The 23,120-nt window shown below is 47.2% G+C and overlaps 1 protein-coding gene across 2 annotated transcripts in view; it reads right to left on the minus strand.

Moving 5' to 3' along the window:
• Positions 1-2,632: 2,632 nt before the first annotated feature.
• GXYLT2 (glucoside xylosyltransferase 2) overlaps positions 2,633-23,120 on the minus strand; it is a 100,506-nt gene continuing 80,018 nt past the window's right edge. Inside the window, exons 6-7 of one of the 2 annotated variants that reach the window (XM_051851472.3) lie at positions 15,556-15,728; positions 2,633-8,522 (exon numbers count right to left, since the gene is read on the minus strand). In XM_051851472.3, coding sequence (XP_051707432.1) covers positions 8,337-8,522; positions 15,556-15,728 — 359 coding nt within the window. In that variant the 3' untranslated portion in view covers positions 2,633-8,336. Of the gene's footprint in view, positions 8,523-8,936; positions 9,306-15,555; positions 15,729-23,120 lie in introns of those variants that run through there. The other variant, XM_089305421.1, reaches the window with a different exon arrangement.

Below are 23,120 nucleotides of genomic sequence, written 5' to 3' on the forward strand. Positions count from 1 at the left end.
AGGCAGCATGTGATGGCTCAAGTAGTCAGATCTCAGACTGAATTCCAGGCTCCAGGCTTCAGCCTGGCCAGCCCTGAATCTGGCAGATGGAAGATCTTGCTCTCTCTGTACAAGATTTGAAAGAATAAATAAATAAATAAAAGATAAAGAAGACAGGACTTCTGCATGTGGACTCCCTGCTAAGTTAATGTCCGACCATGGCTCCATCCAGGTATCCCGCACAGGGGGGCCGGTGCTATAGCACAAGGGGTAAAGCCACCATCAGCAGTGCTGGCTTCCCATATGGGTGCCAGTTCGAGTCTTGGCTGTTCCACCTCTGATCCAGGTATCCCACATGGGTGGCAGGAACCCAAACACTTTGGGCCATTTTCCACCTTTTTTCCCAGGCCATTAGCAGGGAGCTGGATTGGAAGTGGAACAGCCAGGACATGAACCAGAGTCCACATAAGGATGCCAGCATCCCAGGTGGAGGCTTTACCTGCTATGCCATGGTGCCGGCTCCAGGGCCTATCTTCTAACCATGATTGCTTACTGCATTCCATCATACAGCACAGTATATTTTAATGTAAAAAAAATCTCAAAATGATACCCTAGGAAGACACAGTAGACTCACTGCGTGGTCCAGGCCCCTGCCTCTTTTAAACCCAGAGAGGCCACTTCTGTTAGCTTGAGATACAAAGAATTAATAAACAGTGCAAACATTCAATACATAAATAGGAACCCTAGGCATGTGACATTCTCCCACCTGTTTGGAACCTAACACCTTGTCCTTTTTAATCTTCTAAATGCTAGTCTTGCCAGGGTGTTTGTTCATAGATTTGAAACAGGTTTTGTCTGCCTCACCTCACATGGGTTACCGGTCAAGGCAGAGGTAGCACTTGTTTGGAACTAGACTGCCTAAAGCAACAGATTTTTCTCATATCACAACTTCCCAACACAGGAGGAGGGTCCCTGCTCAACAATTCACATGTGCTGAGTGCTGGCCATGTGCAAGGTATTTTGTGTGCACTGGCCCATGTATTCTTCACCAAAGTCTATGAGGAAAGTCACGGTCAGCCCCCCAGGGGGTGGAAATCTGAGTACAAAGGGCTGCAAGGGTGTCCCTGGACCCTCAGAGAATGTCAGCCCTAGCTAGTGTACACCTCACCCGATAACTCAATGTGGGTTCAATTACTCCAGGATCTTTCCAAGTATCTTGGCATTTTGACATGTTTTAAAATATGAGGGGGCGGTACTGTGGTACAGTGGGTAAAGCCGCCACTTGCAGTGCCTGCATCCCACATGGGCGCCGGTTCAAGTCCCGGCTGCTCCACTTCCAATTCAGTTCCCTGCTGTGGCCTGGGAAAGCAGTGCAGGATGGCCCAAGTCCTTGGGCCCCTGCACCTCCATGGGAGACCCAGAAGAAGCTCCTGGCTACTGGCTTCGGATTGGCACAGCTCCAGCCATTGTGGCCATCTGGGGAGTGAATGGCAGATGGAAGACCTTTCTCTCTGTCTTTACCTTTTAAATAAATAAATAAATCTTTATATGGAGAAAACTTAGTAATTGCATTGAGCACCTTGTGCTGATTTTTAATCAGAGGTTAGAGTGGCAAGTGTTTGTTCTAGCTGTTGAGATGCCAGTTGGGATGCCGACATTCCACACTGGAATACCTGGGTTCAGTCTCAGGCTCTGGCTCCCAATTCCAGCTTTGTGCGAATGCAGACCTTGGGGAGCAGCAATGAGGACTCAAGTCACTGAGTTCCTGCCACCCACACAGGAGACCTGGATTAAGTGCCCAGCTCCTGGCATCAGCCCAGCCCAGACCTTGTGGTTGTTGGCATTTGGAGAGTGAACCAGCAGGTGGGAGTCCTATCTGCCTCCCAAATATTAAAAAAAATAATTAATATAGTAAAATTTTAAAAGATATAGTAAATTTTAAAAGATTGTGGGGAAAAATTTTGTGTGGCTTCAAAATTCTTGGCATGATTGTTACTTTTCATGTGTACTAGCTAACAAGTCATGCTCAATTTTGCGAAATAAAATGTAGGAATGTGGAGAACTAATTTTCACATTTTTTCCAAACGCTGTTCATTCTATCTCAAACACAAAACCAAATAACATAATTTATAGTGTGGCATTTTTATAAACAAAGCAGATTTTTATGATTTGAAAAAACAGACTAAGCTACCTACTAAAGATTTCTGGTTAGAAGGGCTTAAATTTTTTTTTAGAGATTTATTTATTTTATTTGAAAGGCAGAGTTACAGAGAGACTGAGGCAGAGGTAGAAAGAGGTCTTCCATCTGCTGCTTCACTCCCCAGTTGGCCACAATGGCCAGAGTTGCGCCAATCTGAAGCCAGGAGCCAGGAGCCAGGAGCTTTTTCCGGGTATCCCACGTGGGTGCAGGTGCCCAAGAAGTTGGGCCATCTTCCACTGCTTTCCCAGGTCATAGCAGAGAGCTGTATCAGAAGTGGAGCAGCCGGGACTCAAACCAGTATCCATCTGGGATGCCAGCACTGTAGGCAGCAGTTTTACCCATATGCCACAGCACCAGTCCCAGAAGGGCTTAAATCTTATAATGTAACATTATACAATTCTAAACTTCCCATAAAGGAAAAGACACACAATTTCCAAATAATCCCAAAAGACATGTATTTAAAAGATTTTAATTAAAAAAACAAAGACAAAACATAAGATGGCATTTAAACAGACGACACAGTAATTAAATCATAATACTTAGTATTCCTTTTTATTTGCTGCAATAATTTTTCTTTGGAGTATTCTTTTTATGATCATTTCCTTTCAAGCAAATGCTACAAAAAATTAAGTTTCCACAACATAAAATGCATTCAAGGTCTCCTTGGGAGCTATAAACGTTTGACAACACAAACATGTACAACGATGCAGCGGAGTTGCTCTCAATTTGTACATGTTCGTGCATACGGTGGACAAACACAAGTGCTCTATCTTACAGACTCCAGAGAGTATTTCCAGTTTTGACCTGTGAAGAAGAAAAACTAGAACAAAGCTCTCTTTTTGCTGGAGAAATCTCATCGGCTTTATATACCAGCAATATAATTGTGGTGTGGTTTGCTCTAAGGCTTGGCCATCTAGGACGGCTCAGTTCTTAGGGACAACACACATTGGCGCCTCCTTTAAGAGGCATAAAAGGTATAAATGACATGACAATTTTTTTTTAATTTCTAGAAAACTCTCATCATAAAGATTTGATCCCAGGATTAGAACTCAGTTCTATCTGCAAAGGGATCCCCAAGCTCTGTCACTTCTGCCACCACAGCCAAGCTTCTTGTATTACCCAGGGAAAAGCAAAAATGAAAAAGAATACGAAAAAAAGAGAGGACCAAAAAAAAAAAAAAAAAAAGAAAGAAAGAAAACTTGCCTTCCTTCCTATTAAATAGGAGTATAATGACATATTCCCATAGAACTCAATGCATTTCTGGATTTGTTTGTGAAATATGTTCATTTTGGCTGACCAAACACGTGCAATTTATCTTTTCATCCCTCTGAGTACCATGAAATGTGAATACAAATCTAATTTGTATGAATGCTGTGGTTTTCAGGGTGGGTCGGAGTGCTTTGTTCCCTTTATTGGGTCATCATCTTGTGACCCATCCCTGTGAATAACAGCAGGGTTCTGTGTGGTGTGGTTTGTTTTTGAACCATCATTTCAACAAACAAAATACTCCCAAACTTCTGGGAGTCCATATAAACACCCATCTCCATACCACATCCAGTAAAAGTCACAATTTGCAACAGAAGCATTGAATATTCAATAGAGATTTCACATGAATAGAAAAGCTTGGAGCATTATACCACAAAAGCTAGATTGTCATTCTGCAAGTCAAAGCAAAACTTCAATCAATTTTCTAGCAAGTTAAGTTTCAAAATACTGGAGTTTTCAATGTAAGTCACAGTTTCTGAGATTTGTATTGGACAAAGACTCAGTAAGAACAATACTGTCAGCATTTCTAGTGACTCTGCCATAGAATGCCTCATCTTTTCTTCTTCTTTTTTATTTGAGAGAGAGAAAGATTCCCATCTGCTGGTCCACTGTCCCCAAATGCCTGCAACAGCCTGGGCTGGGGACAGAAGCTAAGAGCTGTGATCTCAATCCAGGTCTCATGTGCATGGCAGGAACCCAATCACTTGAGCAATCACCACTGCCTCCCAGCACATTTTGCTAAAAGAGAGCATTCTTTCCTTTTCCAAAGAAACTACTTAGTTATAGTCATGAAGCAGAGCCTTGAAAGAAATGAGAACAGAAGAGAGGAGAGGAGCAGAGAGGGCAGGACAGAAGACAGAACCTGTCCTTGGTCTTCCCAGTATGGACTCCATGCAGTGTACGATGCAACACAACTTCTGGCAGACTTCAGACCACAGATGACATGTTGAAGAAATCCACTGGGGCAGGCATCTATCTGGTCTGGCAGTTAAGCTGCCCACATCCCACATCAGAGTGCCCAGGTTCAAATCCCAGCTCAGCTCCTGATTCCAGCTTCCTACCAATGCAAGCCCTGAGAGGCAGCAGTGATGGCTCAAGCAGTAGGGTCCCCGTCACTCATGTAGGAAACCTGGATTGAGGTTCTTGCTCCTGGCTTCAGCCCCTGGTCCAGCCTCAGCCACTGAGGGCATTTGAGGAGTGAAATCAGCTATTAGGAGCTCTCTCTGTCTGTGTTTCTCTTGCCTCTTGTATAATAATAAAAAAAAAAATGATAGTGATTTTTTTTAAAATAAGCCCATTGAATTCAACTTGGTAGTGCCTCAATTTTAAAGGTATGAATGAGCTAGTTTGCTGGGAATTGTTGAAAACAGAGAAAATATTACAGAAAACAACTTGCACCTGCTGGCAGTAGGGGCTGGAAGAACAAATGGGCCCTAAATTCTTTGCCATACTCACCTAAAATTTCAGGAGGCAGCACAGGAATTCCAAGGCAGAAAATCAGACTAGGTTCTACGTTTTTCACAGGCTCATGGTTCATCATTCTGGTACGTTCCAAGGTTCTGTCATTGACGTTGCTGGCAACCTTGTCCCGCCAGTGGTTGAGAGTTGGGGTCAACCTGACTCTCACAAAGGAAAAGCATCGTTGTGTTTCAAGTCTTCGCAGCAGTTCTTTGTGGGACTTGCCAGAGGACAGAGGGCACTCTTTATACATCTGGGAGCCGCAGCAAGTCTGAGAGACAGCTGTGGGTCTTACTGACCGTTCTGAACAAGGAGAAAGAAGCCTAGAAGTGAGAGGATTGTGTTCTCACCCCGGGTCTCTCACTAAAACCTTCTTTTGGGGGTATGTAGGATGCACCTGCCCCCCAACCAAATGACAATTCAAAATTTCTCCAAATCCTATGTGCCCATACCATGGATGGAACGCCTGGCACCAAAGCTACAAAAGAATGAATGATATCACCTGCAGCACTGCCTTAGTGGTGAAATAAGGAAACAAAATATAAAGGCAAAAATAAGTTTCACATCTTAACAAAAAAAAAAAAAAAAAAAAAAACAAACCAAAGGCCACCCAACAGAGCCAAAGGAAAAGATGAGTTATCACTCTAAAATTTTAGATTTAAATTTGCTACTACCATCAGGGTGCCACATACCAATACTGACTGATATCTATTTACCTCTTACTAGTGCTGAGGTTTTCACAGCTTCTTCTCAGAGTAAGACATTTTCTGCTGATATTGCACCTATACTTCACAGCATACCATATTTATATTAGCAAATATTATTTCTCACTTGACACTTTCAGACTGCTTTCCGCTTATGATCAAAGGTTTTTATATTGCTTTTTCCCATTCTTTCTCTGTAAGACAGGATGCACGACGTACACAGGCCTGTGTGTCTTACAGAGCAGGAGTTATATTTGGTACATTCATTTCTTTGTGTTACAATTCCCTTATTTACCTAGTGGAGATGATGTGGACCGCTACTAAGTTCAGTAGAGTTTGCAAATATCAGAGTGATCACATTTGCAAAAGTCATTTGAGATAAATAAAGCATTATGCAAAATGCCCCTGCGCTGATACCAACTGTAAGTCAGGTCCCTTTGGGGAACAGAATACAGAACTTCCTCCACTGTACCAAGGTAGTAAGACCTGCAAGCTCCCTTGCAGAAAAAAAAATGAAAGGGACTTTAATATTTAAAAATTTAAAGTTGAATTTTGTTGCCAATGGAATTTGCTAAACTATTTATTTTATATACACAACAGTTGACATTGGCCTTACACTTCTACCCATTGCCCAAGAGTTAAAAGAAGGAAGATGAGGGGCTGGCACTGTGGCGAAGTAGATTAGGCTGCTGCCTGCAGTGCTGGTCATCCCACATGGGCATTAATTCAAGTTCCAGCTGCTCCATTTCCAATCTAGCTCTTTGCTATGGCCTGGGAAAGCTGCAGAAGATGGCCCAAGTCCTTGGATCTCTACTCTTGCGTGGGAGATCTGGAAGAAGCTCTTGGCTCCTGGCTGGACTGGTGCAGCTCTGGCCTTTGGGGAGTGAACCAGCGGATGGAAGACCTCTCTCTCTCTCTCTCTCTCTCTCTCTCTCTCTGCTTCTGTCTCTATAACTCTGCCTTTCAAATAAATAATTAAAAATTAAAAAGAAGGAAGATGACCACCCCTACAAATAACTGAAGAGATAAAATATTTCTGCCTGAGTATAAATTCAAAATCACATCTCTCTGCCAATAAGACTCCTTGGGTTTGATACAATTACTGAATTTCCTTTCAGAAGCTATTGTTGCATGGGAATTTGTTATGATTTTTTTTAAGATTTATTTATTTGGAAGAGTTACAGAGAGAGAGATAGAGAGAGGAAAGACAGAGAGAAATCTTCCATCCATTGGTTCACTCCCCAAATGGGAACAATAGCCAGGGCTGGGCCAGGAGCTTCTTCCAGTTCTCCCATGTGAGTGCAGGGGCCCAAGTACTTGGGGCATCTTCCACTGCTTTCCCAGGTGCATTAGCAGGGAGTAGATTTAGATGGGAAGTAGAGCAGCTAGGACTTGAATTGGCACCCACATGGGATGCTGGCACTGAAGATGGTGGCTTAACCCACTGTGCCATAGTGCCAGCTGGTATGATTCCTAAAATTTACATAATTAAAAATTTTAAAAAGATTTATTTTATTTATGTGAAAGGCAGAGTGACAGACTAAGAGGGAGAGACAGTAGGAGGGGAGGGTGAGAGTTTCCATCCACTGATTTACTCCCCTAATGGCTTCAATGGCTTGGGTTAGGCCAGGCCAAAGCCAGAAACCAGGAACTCCAGCTGGGTCTCCACATGGTGGCAGGGACTCACATACTTTGGCTATCTTTGCTTTTTTCCCAGGCCCATTCCATAATTTTTTTTAAAGAAATATGCTTCATTCTTTAACACTGTCGAATTAGCTGAAATCTGAATGTTTCTTCCAGATTTTTTTTTTTTTTTTGAAAGGCAGAGAGAGAGTGCTCCCATCTGTTGGGTCATGTCCCAAATGCCCAAAATGGCCAGAGCTGGGCCAAGGACAAAGCTGGGAGCCAGGAACACTATCCAGATTCCCAGGGTGGGTGGCAGGAACCCAATCATTTGAGCCATCAGGGTTGCCTCCAAGGGTCTGCATTAGCAAGAAGCTGGATTCAGGAGATGGAGCTGGGAACCAACACTTGGATTTGGGGCCTGGGCATCCTGGTTCCTAAGCAAAATGCCTGCTCCCCGGGTGTATTTTAAATGTCCAACTTTTTAGTCTTTTACACAAAAATCTCAGCAAAGAGGTCGACTTTTACTGAGATGGCTTGTTTTACACGTTATGAAGGAAAGTAGAGAGGTAGAGAAAGAGGTCAGAAGGAGCCCATCAAAGTGGCTGCCATCTTCCCCACGAGTGGGTAGGATTATGGCTAAGCGAATCTTGCCTTTGCCTCCTTTAGCTATGTTCTGTACACGTTTGCTTGTTTGCTTCTCAAGGAGATAACTACTTTTATCCAAAGAGTGTGGGAGCTTCTTGGGCATAAGCCACGCCCGACTCCACTAAAATGTCTTCAGACGCATCTCAGGCCTACCTGTAGGCTCACAGAAGTTCCTTTTCCCAGCTGGTGCAACCTGCCTGAACAATGTTAAATGCATAAAAATAGTTCATGAAAAAAAAAAAAAAACAAAGATAAAAAAGATAAATAGCATTTTAGAAAAACACGAAGAAAAGCATATTCCCTTTTAGGGCCAACTAGTTTAGGGAAATTTAACGAGTCCTTTTCAACTCGGCAGTGGTGGAGCACCATTAAGTGGTCACACACGAGAGGCACAGGCAGCTGGAAGAAGCTTTTCCCCGGTCCCGAGATGCCCGACTGACTCGCAGCGGAGGAAACGCTCAGTGCATCTGGTGGTGGGCGCCTACGTGGATGATGACGTGCTTCTCATAAGCCCTCCTCATGCTCTTCTCGATTTGCTTCAGAAAGACCTGGGGAATTCGCCCACACAAAGTGTGCACAGTCTCCAGAAACTTCAGCTGCAGCGGGTAATACATGGATTGAAAGAGATTGTCTTGAAAGGGAAACTGAAAGGCGATTTAAAGAGAGAAAGAAAAAGTTGACTTTAGTTACTGAGACACCGTTTACCATGCAAATCACTTTTGTCCTAAGAAATGCTAGGGATTTCATGGAAGCATGCAAGCACAGGTTTGGGTGTTCTTAGGACCGAAATTCAAATCCTGACTTAGTCCTGCAACCTCATGTAATTATTTAACCTCTCTGGATCTCAGTGTCTTTACCTATTTAAAAAAAAAAAAAAAAAAAAAAAAAAAAAAACACAAGGAAGAGGGCTCATTTGCATCCTCAATTCTTTTAAAGTCTAAAAACGAAGCACATTCTTTGGGACAGGACAGTTTACATAGCATGTTCATGCTGAGCAGAAAAAGACTCAGTAAATATTCACTTGAAATGTTACACCAAAACATTGAATTTTTCATAGCTTTTGCCTTTAAAGTAAGTAATATTTATTTTTTTAAAAAATATGTATTTGAGAGAAAGAGAATGAGTGAGAGAGGAGAAAGAAAATCCTTTCTACCGGTTTACTTTTTTAAAAAAGATTTATTTGCTTATTTGAAAGAGTTACAAAGAAAGAGGAGAGGCAGAGAGAGAGAGAGAGAGAGAGAGAGAGAGATCTTCCATCTGCTGGTTCATTCCCCAATTGCCGCAATGGCCAGAGCTGCGCCAATCCAAAGCCAGGAGCCAGGAGCTTCTTCTGGGTCTCCTACGTGGGTGCAGGGGCCCAAGAACTTGGACCATCTTCTACTACTTTCCCAGGTCATAGCAGAGAGCTGGATCACTCGAACCGGCGCCTAAATGGGATGCCAGCACGGCAGGCAGCAGCTTTACCCACTATGCCACAGCACCGGCCCCTTTACTGGTTCAATTTTTAATGCACACAACAGCCAGGGCTGGGCAAGGCAAAAGCTGGGAGCCAGGAACTCAATCTAGGCCTTCCACATAGCTGGCAGGAATCTACTTGAGTCATCACCGCTACCTTCCAGGGTTTACATCAGCAGGAAGCTGGAGTCAGGAGCTAGGACTCAAACCCAGGTATTCAGATGTGGGCCAAAGGTATCCTAGCTCACAGCTTAACCACTAAGAAGTCTTAGTGAAGAAACTTGAAGTATGTCTATGGTAATCTCATCAGTCCAGAGTTTAGTGATCACTAGTGAAATTTATTGGCAATGAACTTTATTTCTGTTTAATTAATTAGTCATATTTATCTGAAAGGCAGAGAGAGAGAGACAGATTTCCCATCTGCTGGTTCACAGCCCAAATGCTTGCAACAGCAGAGGCTGGGCTAGGCCAAAATTAGGAGCTGGGAACTCAATCCTTGTCTCCCATGTGGCTGGCAGGAACCCAGCTTCTTGAGCCACTCTACCACTTCCTCCCGGGGTGCACATCAGCCGGAAGCTGGAATCAGGGGCAGAGTCAGGATCTGAACGGAGGAATTCCAATGTGGGATGCAGGCATCCCAAGTGCGTCGTAATCACTACGCCAAATGCCCGCCCCCCAGTGACCTTTGTTTTAATAGTTCATGTACTAAAAAGTGTTGGTTGCTTTGGCCCCACTTTATATCATACTTTTGGGGTTTTTGTTTTATTTGGTAAATTCCCATGTTTTCCCATGGGAAATGTCCATGAGCAGTATTCTCAAATAAATCTTTCCAACTATTTAGTCACCAGCGTGTGTCCCTGTTTTATTATAGTCTTGTTGTCCGGGAAGAGGCCACTCACTAGATCAAGTCCAAGGTTCATCCCTGCCAAGGACGTTTTATAGAGCAAGATGAGACCAACGGAAAGGAAGAAAAGGATGGGGAGAGGGCAGGAGTGGGTCGGTGTCTGGTTTCTGGAGCACATGTTAATCCTTTTAAAGTCCCCCAGAAACAGATTGTACGTCACGTGACAGAATGCAAGAAGGCTCTGTCCCAGACCAGCACTGGGACAGTTTCCTTCCTAGTCCAGTTTGGACCACTGACAGACCCCAGAGTCTGTCCTCCCACTGTATCCCCAGCGATGGGAACAGAACAGGCCAAAACCACCCTGCCATCATCCTCGACCCCTCTCTCTCCCCGCCCCATCAGCAAGGCCTGCAAACTCCATCCTGACAACACACACAGAATACGGCCACTTCTTCCCAGCCTCCCAGTCCCATGCAAACCCATGGGGGCCCCGTCTCTCACCTAACAGCTGCCGTCCGTCTCAGAGATGGCCCCGTGCTGCTTCTCTTGTGCCCGTTCCACTGAGTTACCCACGTGATAAATCAGAACCCTAATCAGAGCCCACCACATTCCCACAGGGGCTTCCCTCCACAGTGGACAAAGGTCGAGCTAAAGGCGCAAAGCCGTCTGGGCACCCCCCAAGCCTCCCCTCTCTCCTTATGTGGCCGTTCTGCTCAGGGTGATACCCTCGCCAGACCTCCCCAGGGCTGCCTCCATCTGATTGCCAAGGCCTCCCCACCTGTGGGTCCCAGCACCCTGCTCTCCTTCACCAGGTGAACACCTCGCCTGGGTGTCATTTCTTGCTTTCTTTCTGAGTATTGTCTGGCTTCCCTCACCTGGCTAGACACAGCTGGAGGTCCAGCGCTCTGTCTTGTTAACTTTTGAAATCCTAGACGATGGACTTGTTTCTGCATAAAATCAGTGCCTCAAACTGAAAAAGAATGTCTATGTGATGGATGACTGTCCTCGGTTTGTGATGGGAGGAGACCGTACTGCCCAGGTTAGGTAAAGAGAAAGACAGAGAGTATTTATAAACAGGAAGAGAAAGAGCAAGTGAGAATATATGGACATGCTAGAGAAAGAGACAAATGTGAAACTGTTATCAGAAACAATTTATAGACACAGGTGTTTAATGTAGAAGTTAAGACACCTTGAGGGGCCAGTGCTGCGGCATAGTGGGTAAAGCCACCGCCTGCAGTGCTGGCATCCCATATGGGCGCCGGTTCAAGTCCTGACTGCTCCACTTCCAATCCAGCTCTCTGCTATGGCCTGGGAAGGCAGTGGAAGATGGCATGAATCCTTGGCCCCTACACCCATGTGGGAGACCCGGAAGAAGCTCCTGGCTTCAGATTGGCCCAGCTCCAGCTGTTGCGGCCAAATGGGGAGTGAACCAGTGGATGGAAGGCCTCTTTCTCTCTCTATGCCTCTGCTTCTCTGTAATTCTGCCTTTCAAGTAAATAAATAAATCTTAAAAAAAAAAAAAAAGGCCGGCGCTGTGGCTCACTTGGTTAATCCTCCGCCTGTGCCGCTGGCAACCCATATGGATCCTGGGTTCTAGTCCCGGTTGCTCCTCTTCCAGTCCAGCTCTCTGCTGTGGCCCGGGAGGGCAGTGGAGGATGGCCCAAGTGTTTGGGCTCTTGCACCCGCGTGGGAGACCAAGAGGAAGCACCTGACTCCTGGCTTCAGATCAGCGCAGTGCCGGCCGCAGCAGCCATTTGGGGAATGAGCCAATGGAAGGAAGACCTTTCTCTCTGTCTCTCTCTCTTTCTCACTGTCTAACTCTGACTGTCAAAAACAAACAAACAAACAAAAAAAAAACAAAACACTTGAGACACCCATATCTCATTTTGGAGTGTCTGGGTTCAAGTCCTGGCTCTGCTCCTGATTCCAGCTTCCTGCTGATGCAGCAACAGATGGCTCACGGAGCTGGGTCCCTGAGCTCTACACTGGAGACCTGGATTGAGCTCCTGGCTTCCAGTTTCAGCCTGGTCGAGTATCTACTATCGCAGGCGTTTGAGGAGTGAACCAGTGCATGGAAGATCTCTGTCTCTCTGCCTTTCAAGTAAATGAAAACAGGTAACATTAAAAAACAAACAAACAAACAAAAAAAAAAACACACACACACTTCTATTAGCTATTGAGTACAAGCTTAAGTCAAGCTTAAAGGCCATCATTCAAAGTACTTTTAGGAGATAGACATTATGTCCATTTTGTCAGTGAGGAAACTCAGTAAGGTAAAAACAGTTAATAAAGGAACAAAACTGGGATTTGAACCTATGTCTGTCCAGGTCTGAGCCAGGAAGGCACACAGCCTTGTCGAGGGTGGGCAAAGGCATCCTTTACAACAGAGTCCATCTATGGTGGGCCCAGGTTTTGGGGCGGGGCTAGTGACTGCCGACTGAAATGCCTGCATGAACAGCTGGGTGCTTAGGCCCAACTGAGGAACTCCGTCACCCAGTGTATTCCACAGCATGGCTCACGAAGCAAGGGCTCCGGCCCTCCCTGTGACTCCCCAGAGGGCAAACAAGATGACTTGTGACGAGAGAGCCACAGGTGCCCCACTCTGCACCAGGGCTGGCAGATCACACACCCCCCACCCCAAGAACGAGGGGACACCCCCACCCCGAGAACCAGGGGACGCTACGGCTTCCTGAACTTCCATGTGGTCCCCACCAGGTTCTCCCCTGCAGCCAGCGTTTGCAGGGCCGAAGGTAAGGCTCTCGATGAGTCTTGGACAAGCCGCCTATGCAGTTAAACACCTGGCCTTTCAGGCCCAAACATTAGGAATCATGAGTCCAGGAGAAGAAAGAGGTGCGCGCTAAACTCCTCCTCACACAGACGATGGCTCCAGGAATTCCAGAGGTGGAATTCTCTGGAACTCTCCCTGGAAGAAGGCACACTTTCATAGTCACGAGAATGTATTACTGAGTCATAGCATTCACCCCTGCCTCACTCTTTCCAAAGCCTGCATGAAACCCTTAGGGTTCCTCAAGGAAACAAAAAACTCTGGGCCGGTGTTGTGGTGCAGGGGGTTAGGACCACCTGCCACACCCTTATCTCATGTGAGTGCCAGCTCAACTCCTGGCTACTCCCCTTCCCATCTAGCTCCCTGCAGATGTGTCTGGGAAAGCAGGTGACCCAAATACCTGGACCCCAGCCACCCACATGGGAGACCCAGATGGAGTTCCAGGCTTCTGGTTTAGGCTGGCCCAACCCTAGCCATTGTGGCCATTTGGAGGAATGAACCAGCAAATGGAAGATCTCTCTCTATCTGTCTCTTGTTCTCTGTCACTCTGCCTTTCAAATCAATAAATCTCAAAAAGAAAAACACCTCTAATAAAATCTATACATTTTATTTAGGGGGTGTCAAATATTATTAGGATTACTATGTAATAATTATTTCTTTTTCTATTTTCAAAGACTATTTATTTGAAAGGCAGAGTGACAGAGAGACAGACAGACATAAAGAGAGAGAGTGCTATCTTCCATCTGCTCCCCAAAAGACCACAATGGCCATGTTGAAGCCAGGAACTAGAAACGCTATCCTGGTCTCCCACATGGGTGGCAAGGGCCAAGCACTGGACTGTCCTCTGCTGCTATCCCAGGCACATTACAGAAAGCTGGGTCAGAATGGGAGCAGCTGGGACTCAAACTAGCACTGCAGTGTGGGCTACTGGCATCGCAAGCAGTGGCTCAACCCAGTGAGCCACAACACTGTCCCAGTAGAAAATCCTTCAGACTTCGGGGACCATAGCTCTCTACTGCAACTGAGCATCCCTGCTGCTGTAGCACCAAAGTAGTCCCAGACCACCCACAGACAGAGAGGTGCCACTATGTCCCAGTAAACTCAATGTGCATGCCGACATTGGAATTCCAGGTAGTTTTCTTGTGTCAGGAAAAGTTTTTCTCCTTTTTTTCCTCTCCATCCATATAAAAATCATGCTCAGTCCATGTGCCTTACAGAAACAGGTAGCAGAACAGATTCTTCTCAACTGGCTGACCCATGCTCTATGCCTTGGAATTACCATTTCAAACAGATAACCTCTGGGGCAGCTGTTCAGCCCAGGAGTTCAGCCCCCTGGATCCCACTGCTGGAGGCCCTGGGTTCAGTCCCCACCTCCAGGGCCTGACTCTAGCTTCCTGCTAACGCAAGTCCTGTGGGGCAGCAGGTGATGGCTCATGGCATTGGGTTCCTGCCATTCACATGGGAGACCTGGATTGAGTTCTCAGCTTCCACCCCTTTGCCCAGTGTGGCTATTATGGGCATTTGGGTCAGGAACCAGTGAATGGGAGCTCTCTGTCTCTCAAATTAAGGTACCAGCATTGTAGCACAGCAGGTTAAGGCATCAGTTTGGACAGTGGCATCCCCTCTCACAGCACCAGTTCAGCTCCCAGCTGCTCCACTTCTGAGCCAGCTCCCTGCTAATGCACCTGGGAACATGGAAGAAAATATCTCAAGTGCTTGGGTCCCTGCACCTATGTGGGAGACCTGGATGGAGGTCCTAGCTTCCACCTTTGGCCTGGCCCAGCCTTGGCTTTTGCAGATATTTGGGGAGTGAACAAGCAGATGGAAGATCTTGCTCTCTGTCTCTCCCTCTCTCTCTCCCTCTTTCTCTCTCTCTTGCTTTGCCTTTGAAATAAATAAATATTGAAAAAAAATTTTTAAGGGTAACCCTTTAGACTGAGTCATGTCACTTTATTTTTATCATACTCTCTTTACTCTGTTACTTTCTACTGTGATAAAGGGCAAAGGACTTCTCTTTCCCTTTTTTCCTTTAAATATTTATTTATGGGCCAGCGCTGTGGCATAGCGGGTAAAGCTGACACCTGTGATGCTGGCATTCTGTTCAAGTCGTGGCTGCTCCACTTCTCTTCCCATCCAGCTCCCTGCTAACAGCTGGGGAAAGCAGCAGAGGGACAGCCTAAGTACTTGAACCCCTGCACCTACGTGGGAGGTCTGGAATAAGCTCTTGGCTCCTGGCGTGGGCCTGGCCCAGCCCCAGCCCTGACGGCCATTTAGAGAAGTGAACCAGCAGATGGAAGAGCTCTCTCTTAACTACGTGTAATACATCTGTACATAAGTACATTAAATAGATTTAGATATAAATAAAAAATAATGAGTGGCCTACTGGGAACAGTCACCCGTGAACACGGTATAGCATTAGGTGGTGAGTGGCTATAGGGATCTGAGCGACTGAGGCGGGAAACACTGAATGTTTGCCGGAATTACTCGATGCTTCGTAAACGTTTGGTCTTCCAAGGGTCTGGTGACCAAAGCACCTGTGCTGCTCCATGCTGTTGAGGGCATGTCTGCCGAAAGCAAGCCAGGGCACACTTACGTCCCGTATCGCTTCGTAGAGCGCCCTGAACGTTGGCTGCTTGTCGTCGTGGTAGACGCCTCTGTTCCCGTGCAGCACAGACACGCCTTCACGCTCAGCTTCCTTGCAGTTGCTTCCGTACATGCAGTGGTCAGGCCGGTAGTTCCACTGGCACGGGAACACATAGAGACACTCTGGGGGGTGGAGGAGAGAACAAGAGACAGACGTGTCCACAGTCAATGCCAGCTCCCACCTGTGTGATGCATAATCCCAACAGCACACATGAGTGCACAGGAGTGTGACTGTCACCCATGGACCAAGTCTCACTGCTAGGGTTTGGTTGTGGCTTGTTCCCGAAGGGTTCTCAGGCTGGAGGCTTAGTGCCCAGTGTGGTGATATGAGAGGGGGGAACCTATAAGAGGTAGGGTCTAGTGGGAGCTGGGGGGGTGTCATTGGAAATGTGACCCCAGAAGGGAGTGAAGTATTCTTATGGGACCTTGAGTTAGTTCTCACAAGAATATATTATTAGAAAAGAGCCCTGCCAGGGACCAACACTGTGATGCAGTGAGTTAAACCATGCCTGTGTTGCCAGCATCCCAAAAGGGCAGCGGTTCGAGTCCCAGCTGCTCCACTTCTGATCAAGTTCTTTGCTAATGCTCCTGGGAAGGCAGCTGAAGATGATTGAAGAGTTTGGGGCCTTGCACCCACATGGGAGACCCAGATGCAGCCCCTGGCTCCTGGCTCCAGCCTCCAGCCTGGCCCAGCCCTAGACATTTTGGCCATTTGGGGAGTAAACCAGTAGCTCAAAGATTCTCTCTCTCTGCCTCTCTGTAACTCTGCCTTTCAAATAAATAAATAAGTAAGTACATCTTTAAAAGGAAAGAGAAGAGCCCTTCCCTGCTCTTCTGGTGATGGGCTCCCTTCCTGTCATGTGCTCCTGCTCCCATGGGTTTGTCAGCCACGAGTTGACACGGCCATGGGGTCCTCCCCCATGCCAGCACCATGCTGTTTGGATTTTCCGCCTCCCACACTGTGAGCTGCACAAATCTCTCTTAAGCACCCAGCCCCGAGTACTCCATTACGGACATGAAAACAGCACCAGCACAGCCCCAATTGTCAACTTTCTGGGCCGAACTGAAGGGGTTCCTATCAGTGATGTCGTGGACTGCATCTGAAAGAGGATGGGGTTAAGGCATCTTGGACATGAAGGCAAATGAGGGAATCAGGTAGCCTGGCTCCAAATCCCAGCTCCAACCCAAAAACTGTGAGCTGGGAAGATGCCAACAATAAGAAGCAAGATCAAGGCCAAGATTCCTCTACAGATTAAAAACAAAAACAAAACAAAAGGGACTGGTACCATGGCGCAGCAGGTAAAGCCGCTGCCTTCAATGCCAGCACCCAACATGAGTGCCAGTTCGGGTCTCGACTGCTCCACTTCCAATCCAGCTCCCTGTTAATGCGCCTGGGAAAGCAGTGAGTGCCACCCAAGTGAGAGATCCAGGTGGAGTTCCAGGCTCCTGGTTTCAGTTTGGCCCATCTGCCATTGTGATCATTTGGAGAGAGTCAGCAAATGAAAAATTCCCTCTCTCTCTCTCTCTCCCTCTGCCCTCTGTCTTTCAAAGAGACAAAACCTTAAATAACAAACAGAATATTCAAAAAAAGAAATACCATCTACAACAGCAAAGGGAGAAAAACCTAAAGCAGGAGGTAAAAAAATAAAAGTCCTAGGCTAAAGGTACTTGGTGCACCATGGCTATGCGCGTGCATCTCTGAACAAATGACTCTCTAAACAGGGTTCTTAAGTAGCATTGGTTTTCCCCGTCTCCCCTAGCCACTCCCCCAGCCACAGTGCCCATCTGGCAGTATTGGGTGGAAGACACTGTTGGCTCTTGTACACTGCGGGGGGGGAGGGGTCACCCCTGCCATGCAGCAGGTGCTGTAAACATCCTGCAGCGACCAGGGATGCTATCAGCATCTGGCAGTGAACCTGACAGTGCTCCCAATAGGATGGCGCTGGTGCTGAGACACCGCTGTAGCCCTCATGGAGTCAGAGTTATGAAAGAAGTTAAGAAGTAACTTAGCTCCCCCTTTCAGGGTGGGGCCAGAGGACTGTGTACCACGTGTCACTGAGCATGAGAAAGGCCCTGTGAGCGAGCACAGAGGGGTTAGAGTGAAGCAGTGACCGTGACTGTGACCGTGACTTCAGGATGTGCTGAGCATTCTGCTGTGGCAGTCCCGTCTCACGGAAAAAGGACCACTGCTTGGAGACTGCATTCAGAAAGTGTCCCGATGGAAAAGATGGGATCGCATTCTCTCTGGCAGACAGTGAATGACCGGCTGGTGATAGCCACGCCCCCCCCCAACTGCTAACGGTCTACAACACCCTGGAATTCTTTTCAAGACTCCCACCTTCCTCTTGCTTGCATTTCCCTCCACATTTGCACGTGCACAGCCCTTCAGTGGGACGGAGCAGTGGCCATCCTCCTGTCACAGATTTGAATCATAACCCTGTTAGCTGAGCGGTCTTTCTGCATTTCAGTGCACAGGGTGGAGTGAGGATCAATTGAACGGCAATATCTAAAATCAGGGCAGGTGTTTGGCCTAGTGGTTAAGATGCCTGCATCCGTCTCTGAGTCCCTGAGTTCCAGTCTCAGCTCTGTTCCTTAATCCCCGTTTCCTGCTCATGCAGACCCTGGGAAGCAGTGCTGATGGCTCAAGCAGCTGGGTCCCTGCTACCCATGTAGGAGATGTACTTGTAGTTCCTGGTTCCCAGGGCTTCAGCCTGGCCCAGTCGCAGCCATTGCAGGCATTTGGGGAGTGAACTAGCAGATGGGTGCTCTCTCTGATTCTCAAATAAAAAATAAATGAATAAACCCCTGGAAGTGCTTTTGAGCCGTGCTGGGCCATAGCCCAGTTGCTTCTCGCTGGAACCTAATGAGTAACATTACGATGCCTGCCCGGGCAACGACATGGAGCTGTTTAAGCACCAGTTGAATGAACTGTCCTAGAAATCATTTCTACTTTACAAATACACTGATTTTTTTTAAGGTTTTATTTATTTGTTTGAGAGGTAGAGTTACAGAGAGAGAGAGGGAGAGACAGAGAGAAAGGTCTTCCATCTACAGGTTCATGCCCTAAATGGCTGATCCAAAGCCAGGAGCCAGAAGCTTCTTCTAGGTCTTCCAGGCAGGTGCAGGGACCCAAGCACTTGGGCCATCTTCCACTGCTTTCCCAGGCTATAAGCACAGAGCTGGACTGGAAGAAGAGCAGCTGAGACACAAACCAACAACCACACAGGATGCCAGTGACGCCGGCAGAGGCTTAGTCTACTACGCCACAGCACAAATACACAGATTGAGTGAACCTCTTTATGCTTATTGAATGCTTGCTGTGCATGCCGTAGACAATGAAAATGGCAGGAAAAGTCCAGCCCCTGCCTTCCTGAGGCTTAAGATCAATGAGGACGGTTTTTGCCTCTTCCCAAGTACGGCAGGACTCCACGACACACGAGACCTTCTCTCTGCAGCCTCCACAGAGGACTGCCCGGGCAATGGGCACTCTGAGGTGCAGGAGGAAACAGAACCTGGACTTTGGAATCAGACACAGGCATGTGTGGATTTGGCTTCTGCCCCCTCCTAGCTCTAGAACCGCGGTGTTACTAAAACACTGGACCTCCGCTGAGAAGCAGCAGAGAGGAGCCGAATGATCCAGGTTTGAATCCTAGCTTTATCATGTGTTCCCTGTGACCTAACAGCAGAAAGGCTAAGACAGCGAACTTCGCCACGAGTGGCGTGAACCCAATCACCACACTTTTCTGTGCCTCAGTTTCATCATCTGTATTATGGGGAGAATTGTAACTATTACCAGTACTGCAGGATGTGGAGGAGGAATAAATGAGATCCTCTACGTCTGCGTTTGATAAAATGGCTGGCATACAGCACACAATATGCCTAAGTGGTGACACCATTGTTTTCATAGTTATTGTCAGAACAAGAACCATGGGCAGACACTGTGCTGTGGCACAGCAGGCTAAGGCGCCACCAAGGATGCCCACATCCCTTTGTCAGGGTGCCTGGGATCGGGTCCCAACTCCCTGCTAATGTGCCTGGGAGACAGCAGATGATGACTCGAATTCTTGGGCCCCTGAAACACATATGTGGGAGACTAGGATGGAGTTATTAGCTCCTGGCTTTGGGCTGGCCCAGCCCGAGCTATTGCAGACATTTGGGGAATGAACCAGCAGGTGAAAGATTGAAAGATCTCTGTTTGTCTTTTCTTCTATGTCCCTCTGCCTTTAAAAAAAAAAACAAACAAAAAAAAAACAAACAAAAAAAAACGCAGTAAGTTAAAATTAATCTGGGAAAAAAGTACTATTGCATTAGATTGCTGGAAGAACAGAACAAGATAATTTACACTGAACAAGCCTAGCATGGCTTCCAACATATAGTACACCTGTGATAAATGTTTGCCTCTGGGGTTGGTGCTGTGTCATAGCAGGTAAAACCTCCACCTGCAGTGCCAGCATCTCATATGGGCGCTGGTTCAAATCCCGGCTGTTACTCTTCTGATCCAGCTCTCTGCTGTAGCCTGCGAAAGCAGTGGAAGATGGCCCAAGCCCTTGGGCCCCTGCACCTGCATGGGAGATCCAGAAGAAGCTTCTGGCTCCTGGCTTCAGATCGGCACAACTCCAGCCATTGCAGCCAATCAGGGAGTGAACCATTGGATGGAAGACCTTTCTCTCTCTCTCTCTCTCTCTGCCTCTCTGTAACCCTGCCTTCCAAATAGATAAATTAATCTAAAACACACACACACACACACACAAAAAAAACCTTGCCTCCAATCCCTTCTGGATATGCAGGTGGTGACTGTCCTTAGCCTTTTATGGGTCACAGATCTCTTTGTGATCCTCATGAAAGTTTCAGACCCTGTCTTGGGAAAAATACAGCTGGGTGTCTATAAAGACACAGAAAGAACATTTGTTTGGGAGACCAGGAGTTTATAGATCTCCTAAAGACCAGCTACGAACCTCAGCTGTTGAACTTCAAGTGTGAAACTGGATTCCAGACAGAACTCAACTCACTTCTCGACAGCACACCTTCAGAATTTCCCCGAGCGCAAAAGGCAGACTACATGGAGCAGGCACAGGATCCAGCCACCGCACTCTCGCGAGGCGCTGATGTCACCGGTGACCTGGCACTGCCTCTGCCCTCAGGGAATTGAGACTTCTGTCAGGGAGACAGAACATATGTGGTCGAACGGAGCGTGTTTTATCAGGGTTCACAGAAAGGACAGCTCATTTCTGGGAAGTGAGATGACCAGAGGTTTCAGTGAAGTTTCTTTTAAACTAAGACTGTCAGCAAGGATAGAAATCTGACAGAAGGGGCCAGTGCTGTGGTGTAGCAGGTAAGGCTGCCACCTGCAGTGCCAGCATCCCACATGGATGCTGGTTCGAGTCCCAGCTGCTCTACTTCTGATCCAGCTCTCTGCTATGGCCTGGGAAAGCAGCAGAAGATGGCCCAAGTCCTTGGGCTCCTCTATCTGGAAGACGCTCCTGGCTTCGGATCAGCCCAGGTCCAGTCATTGCGGCCATCAGTTGTTGCAGCCATCTGGGGAGTGAGCCAGCGGATGGAAGACCTCTCTCTCTCTCTCTCTCTCTCTCTCTCTGCCTCTCTGTAACTTGGCCTTGCAAATAAATAAATGTTGGGAAGGGAAAGGGAGGGGAGAGAAGAGGAGGGGAGGGGGGGAAGAGACAGGGGAGGAGGGAGGAGGGAGGAGGGAGGAGGGGAGGGGAGGGGAGGGGAAGGAGAGAGAGAGAGAGAGAGAAAGAGGGAAAGAAAGAAAGAAAGAAAGAAAGAAAGAGAGAGAAAGAGAGAGAGAGAAAGAGAGAGAAAGAAAGAGAGAGAAAGAGAGAAAGAGAGAGAAAGAAAGAGAGAAACCTGACAGAAACAGCACCCTGGAAGGGCATCTGGGGAGAAAATGGCCTGATCCCACTCAAAGGCTTGGAGATCAGTGTTTTAGAAATTACGAAGCCAAATTAGTTTTCCTGGGGTAAAGCTGTCATATAAACAACATGGGGGAAAAACTGTCATATAAACGTATTTCTTTGGCCTCAAATATTCAAGAAATAGGAATCTGCATTAAATTGCAAGTAGCCAAATTTGGTGCTAGCTTGTGAAACAACGAAAGTTCTTCCCTTTTGAAAGGAAAAAGGGGTAGCTCATAAAATGAGAGGTGAAGCTGCACCGGGCGGGAAGTGGGGCAGCCCCTGGGACCTGGGGGTGGGGAGTAATTAAGGTCAGTTTTGCAATACTGAGGCCCTGTGGAACCGGCCTTGGCCACCTTCTGCTCTTGGCTTCCCAGGAGATGGTCGGACTGGTTTAGCAGGGCTCAGGGGAGGTCAAGGCTCTAAGCCTGCATGCAACAGGAGAAGAGTAACTTCCCTAAAGAAAATGAACCCCAAAGAAAGGGAATCAACAGTGGGCAGTTAAGAATAAACAGGCAGGGCTGGTGCTGTGGCAGAGGGTAGAGCTGCCACCTACAGTGCCGGCATCCCATATGGACATCCTGGCTGCTCCACTTCCCATCCAGCTCTCTGCTATGGCCTGGGAAAGCAGTGGAAGATGGCCCAAGTCCTTGGGCCCCTGCACCTGCATGGGAGACCCGTAATAAGCTCCTGATTCCTGGCTTCGGATTAGTGCAGCTTCAGCCATTGCAGCCATTTGGGGAGTGAACCAGCAGATGAAATTTTCTCTCTCTCCCTCTCTCTGTAACTCTGCCTTCCAAATAAATAATAAATAAATCTTTTTTATTAATTTTTTTGACAGGCAGAGTGGACAGTGAAAGAGAGAGACAGAGAGAAAGGTCTTCCTTTTGCTGTTGGTTCACCCTCCAATGGCCGCCGCCGGTGCGCTGCGGCCAGCGCACCGCGCTGATCCGATGGCAGGAGCCAGGTGCTTCTCCTGGTCTCCCATGGGGTGCAGGGCCCAAGCACTTGGGCCATCCTCCACTGCACTCCCGGGCCACAGCAGAGAGCTGGCCTGGAAGAGGGGCAACTGGGACAGAATCCGGCGCCCCGACCGGGACTAGAACCTGGTGTGCCGGCGCCGCAAGATGGACAATAATAAATAAATCTTAAAAAAAAAAAAAAAAAAAAGAGTAACAGGAGTTTTTATTCCCAGATAATTTTCCCATGGGTTACATACACACTTCGTAAATGTGTGTGTGTGTGGGGTGTAACCTGGGAAAAATTAGCATCATGAATTAGGCTGAAGACGGAAAACCTACGTAGAGCAGCTAATGACTGTGTCGAGCCGTGGGCTAATTGGCACACAATCAATAATCGGTTCCAAAATGGATCTCTTTTTAAACTTTAAAAAAAAAAAAAAAAGCTTATATTGGAGAGAGTGTGTTCCCATCCACTGCTTCACTCCCCAAATGCCCACAATGAGGGCCCAGCCAAGCTGAGAACCAGGAACCAGAACTCAATCCAGGCCTCCCACATGGATGGCAGGAATCCAATTACTTGATCTATCACCACTGTCTCCCAGGGCCTGCATTAGGGAAGTCAGGGCCAAGAGCGAAGCCAG

The sequence above is a fragment of the Oryctolagus cuniculus genome, chromosome 10 (assembly GCF_051225735.1).
Source record: "Oryctolagus cuniculus isolate XC-2025 breed Fujian yellow rabbit chromosome 10, ASM5122573v1, whole genome shotgun sequence".
NCBI classification, from domain to species: domain Eukaryota; kingdom Metazoa; phylum Chordata; class Mammalia; order Lagomorpha; family Leporidae; genus Oryctolagus; species Oryctolagus cuniculus.